This window comes from Conger conger, chromosome 8 (genome assembly GCF_963514075.1).
Source record: "Conger conger chromosome 8, fConCon1.1, whole genome shotgun sequence".
NCBI lineage: Eukaryota > Metazoa > Chordata > Actinopteri > Anguilliformes > Congridae > Conger > Conger conger.
Genome location: NC_083767.1, coordinates 2,945,197 through 2,949,368, shown reverse-complemented (window position 1 = coordinate 2,949,368; position 4,172 = coordinate 2,945,197). Strand labels below are relative to the sequence as shown.

General features: G+C 51.4%; 1 protein-coding gene across 2 annotated transcripts in view; it reads left to right on the top strand.

Moving 5' to 3' along the window:
- tmem117 (transmembrane protein 117) overlaps positions 1-4,172 on the top strand; it is a 53,494-nt gene that overhangs the window by 36,111 nt on the left and 13,211 nt on the right. Inside the window, exons 1-2 of one of the 2 annotated variants that reach the window (XM_061250820.1) lie at positions 1,001-1,097; positions 3,747-3,844. In XM_061250820.1, coding sequence (XP_061106804.1) covers positions 1,020-1,097; positions 3,747-3,844 — 176 coding nt within the window. In that variant the 5' untranslated portion in view covers positions 1,001-1,019. Of the gene's footprint in view, positions 1-1,000; positions 1,098-3,746; positions 3,845-4,172 lie in introns of those variants that run through there. The other variant, XM_061250821.1, reaches the window with a different exon arrangement.

Sequence of the window (4,172 nt, the reverse complement as noted above, 5' to 3'; positions counted from 1 at the left end):
AACCCGTAAAAAGCGTACAGTGGTGTTATTAAAGTGCTACTGCAGCTCTGCCCCAGTGAATGCAGGGTGTTTAATCCAGGGGACCTGGGGGGGGGGTTGGAGGGGGGGGGAGAAATCAATGAAAGCGTTGCGCTTTGTGTTTACAGACACACAGACACAAAGGGCACGGAGACGGAGCCTGACCCTGAGATCCAATCTGCTGAGAGAGGGGGGAGGGGGAGGGAGAGAGGGAGGGGGGGGAGGAGGGACAGGGAGAGAGAGGGAGGGGGGGAGGGAGAGGACAGGGAGAGAGAGGGAGGGGAGAGGGAGGGAGAGGGAGGAAGAGGGAGGGGGGAGGGAGAGACAGGGAGAGGGGAGGAGGGGGAGGGGAGGGAGAGAGAGAGAGGGAGAGGGGGGTGAGGGAGGGAGAGAGGGGAGGAGAAAGGAAATAAAGGAGAGAGAGAGACAGTTGCAGTGCTGTCCCCCTCTACGCCAGCCTGAGAGACCTGCCCTCTCAGAGTCCAGCTCTCTGTCACAGTGAGGGAGCCTCAGTTCCTCTAAAGGCCAGCTCAGAACAGAGTTTTGTGATGACCAGAATAGTTTGCTGCAGAGAGTTGTTCTGTCCCAGGGCGTCTGATCCCAGCCACTGGTGATCGCAGATGGCAAGTTTTAGCATACTGTAAATCACATTTGTATTTTTGCTTTGTAGAAATGTGTCTTCAACTCCCCTCCCCCTCCCTCCCTCCCTCTCTCCCCCTCTCCCTCCCTCCTGCCTCCTCTCTCCCCCCCCTCCCTCCTCTCTCCTCTCCCCTCCCTCCCTCTCTCCTGCCCTCTCTCTCTCCCTCCCTCCCTCCCTCTCTCTCTCTCTCTCCCTCTCTCCCCCTCTCCCTCCCTCCCTCTCTCTCTCTCCCTCTCCCCTCTCTCTCTCTCTCTCTCTCTCCCTCTCCCTCCCTCTCTCTCCCCTCCTGCCCCCTCTCTCTCTCTCTCTCTCTCTCTCTCTCTCTCTCTCTCTCTCCAGGCCCCACATAGTGAATGACTACATGGGAATCCGGAATGAGAGCTTCATGAAGATGGCAGCGGTGGGAACCTGGATGGGGGATTTTGTGACAGCGTGGATGGTAAGAGCCTCCTCCTGAAGGCCAGCGAGAGCTTCAGCCCCCCCCTGCTCTACCAGGGGACCAAACCCCATCACAGCCCCCCCCCCCCCACTCAACCCAGGGGACCAAACCCCATTACAGCCCCCCCCCCTGCTCTACCCAGGGGACCAAACACCAAACCCCATTACAGCCCCCCCCCTGCTCTACCCAGGGGACCAAACCCCATCACAGCCCCCCCCCCCCCACTCAACCCAGGGGACCAAACCCCATCAACAGCCCCTCCCTGCTCAACCCAGGGGACCAAACCTCACCCCAAAACACCCCTGTGTAGAGTGACCTCCACCATTTTAGGCCCTGAAATCTTCCAGAAGGATTTGAGGTGTCTGTGTTCAGCTCCTGACAGGAAAGTGGGGTACAGTAAGCGTTTTGGATAGTGGGAGTGATTTCCTGAGGAAACGCACCTCGTAAACGACAAATTCTCACTTGGATGATGAAGCTGAGCAGAGCCGTACTGAGGAGTGCGAACACAGGAACCCCAGTAGCAGCACTCAGGAGAACACACATAAAAACACATGAAGCATGTCGCTTTAGCCTGCATGTGCCGACTTCAACGTTTAGCCCTTCCAGCCCAAGTCCAATATGAAGAAGAAATTGAGTCGGGTTTTAAAAAAGGCTAAAAATGATTTGTTCAATTTGATTGGTTGAAAAGGTTATAAGGGTGAGAATGTGATAGACCCCTCTTAGGATGCTATGGTGGTCTTGGACTGAAAGGGTTAACTGGTTTGGACTGGTTTTGTGCTTCTGTTGTAAAGTAGACAGTTCCGATCACTGAGCCCAGGGTGGGGGGGTATGTGTGGACTGGAGCACTGAAAAACATTGAATCCACAACATAGGATGAACTCCTACACCCCACCCCCACACAGGAGGATCACAGCAGATACTGGATGTGTCACCATGAGCTGATAATCTGACAGGAAATGACAGGGAATTGTTGCCCCCCCCCCCCACCCGAATGCAGAAAATAAATACCCGCTGGGATGAATGGTAAAATGAAAAGCTGTTTTGCAGAAGCTCTCTCCAGTGATTTCCAGATACAGGCAAGCTGACCTTGCCTTTGATGCGTCTTCCTCCGAAGGCAGTAATTGCTTAAAGAGCGATTTATTTAAATAACTCTGAACACGGGCCTTTTTCAAATCCATTTTTTTGCTGAACGTCAAGAGACAGGAAATAGCCGTGAATCGTAGCTGGACTGTGCTGAACCGCGAGGTCTTTAATCGATGCCTCCGTTTACATTAGCCACTGTCCTGAACGCCCAACAGCTGCAGTGTTATTCTGTGCGTAGGAGGTTCACACAAAACCTCCCTGACCTTCAGCTGTTAGTCTGAGCACCGACCGCACAACAGCCCGTCAACGCTTATTCTGCAGCAGGGTCTTAATCCCACTGTCTGTAATTACTGTAAGCCACTTCCCCTGAATGAGAGAGAGGGAGAGAGGGAGGGGGAGAGGGAGGGAGGGATATAGGGGGAGAGGGAGGGAGGGATATAGGGGTAGAGAGAGGGAGAGGGAGAGGGAGGGGGAGAGGGATATAGGGGTAGAGAGAGGGAGATGGGGAGATGGGAGGAGAGGGAGAGGGAGGGAGGGAGATGGGGAGATGGGAGGAGAGGGAGAGGGAGAGGGAGATGGGAGGGAGAGATATTGATCTGACATAAAGGTGATTTGCAGTGTTGTGCTTCTGTAGGCCACATCCTTTGTTCCTTATTTATTGCGATCATAAACGTGGGTGTTTTGCGTTTAAAATGACAACATTGCTGCTAACTCAAACAGACAGATAAGGACATGGTAAAACAATATTCTTTTGGGGTGGATTGGAGGATACAATGTATAAATATTCAATGCAAAAAAATCTAATATAAATGGATTCTCTGTAACAATAATTTAGTTCTCTTGCCTCTTTGCAATTATGTGCTCATTCCACATATCAGTAAAATTGATGCATTCTCAGAAATGTATTTTAGAAATACACCACACAACGACGTGGAGCTTTTACACCACTCAGGCTCGTGTGCATCCTCTTCAGACCTCGTCTCCAGGCTCCCTCCTCGTCCTTGTGCGATTGCTTTTATTGTCAACACAATTATGTGCGTCCACTCAAATCTACATCAAGATCACGCGCCTGGTTTCTCCCCAACAGGCCGAGTCGGACACGTTTCCCACAGCGTTCCAATTATTCCATCCTCCTCCCACCATGTGTGTGTGATTGTGCTATATCATAGTTATATGTGTGTGATTGTGTACCATGGTTACACAGAAATATGATGTTAAATTACACTCCTGTAAGGTTTGTGTACGGCTTGTGTAAGGCTTGTGTAAGGTTTGTGTAAGGTTCGTGTATGGCTTGTGTAAGGTTGGTGTAAGGTTTGTGTAAGGTTCGTGTATGGCTTGTGTAAGGTTTGTGTAAGGTTCGTGTATGGCTTGTGTAAGGCTTGTGTAAGGCTTGTGTAAGGTTTGTGTAAGGTTTGTGTAAGGTTCGTGTATGGCTTGTGTAAGGTTGGTGTAAGGCTTGTGTAAGGTTGGTGTAAGGTTGGTGTAAGGCTTGTGTAAGGTTGGTGTAAGGCTTGTGTAAGGTTGGTGTAAGGTTGGTGTCAGGCCCCCTCCTCTCTCCTCTCCCAGGTGACGGACATGATGCTCCAGGACAAGCTGTATCCGTGCTGGGGAACGGCTGCCAGAAGGTTCTGGAAGCAGGGAAACAACAGGATCGTCCTCTTCTGGTACAGATGCTTCAACCCTAAACCTCCCCCATTCCCTTACCCTCTCCCCACTGTGTGTCCAACACAGTGGCTCTTCTGTACTGTAATATGTCTGCTCATGTAGTGGAGGGTTTAAGACCAGGCTTGATACTGTGCTAGCTTACGACACCATCAAGCTTTTCATTACATTACATTACATTAATGGCATTTGGCAGACGCTCTTATCCAGAGCGACGTACAGTTGATTAGACTAAGCAGGAGACAATCCTCCCCTGGAGCAATGCAGGGTTAAGGGCCTTGCTCAAGGGCCCCACGGCTGTGCGGATCTTATTGTGGCTACACCGGGATT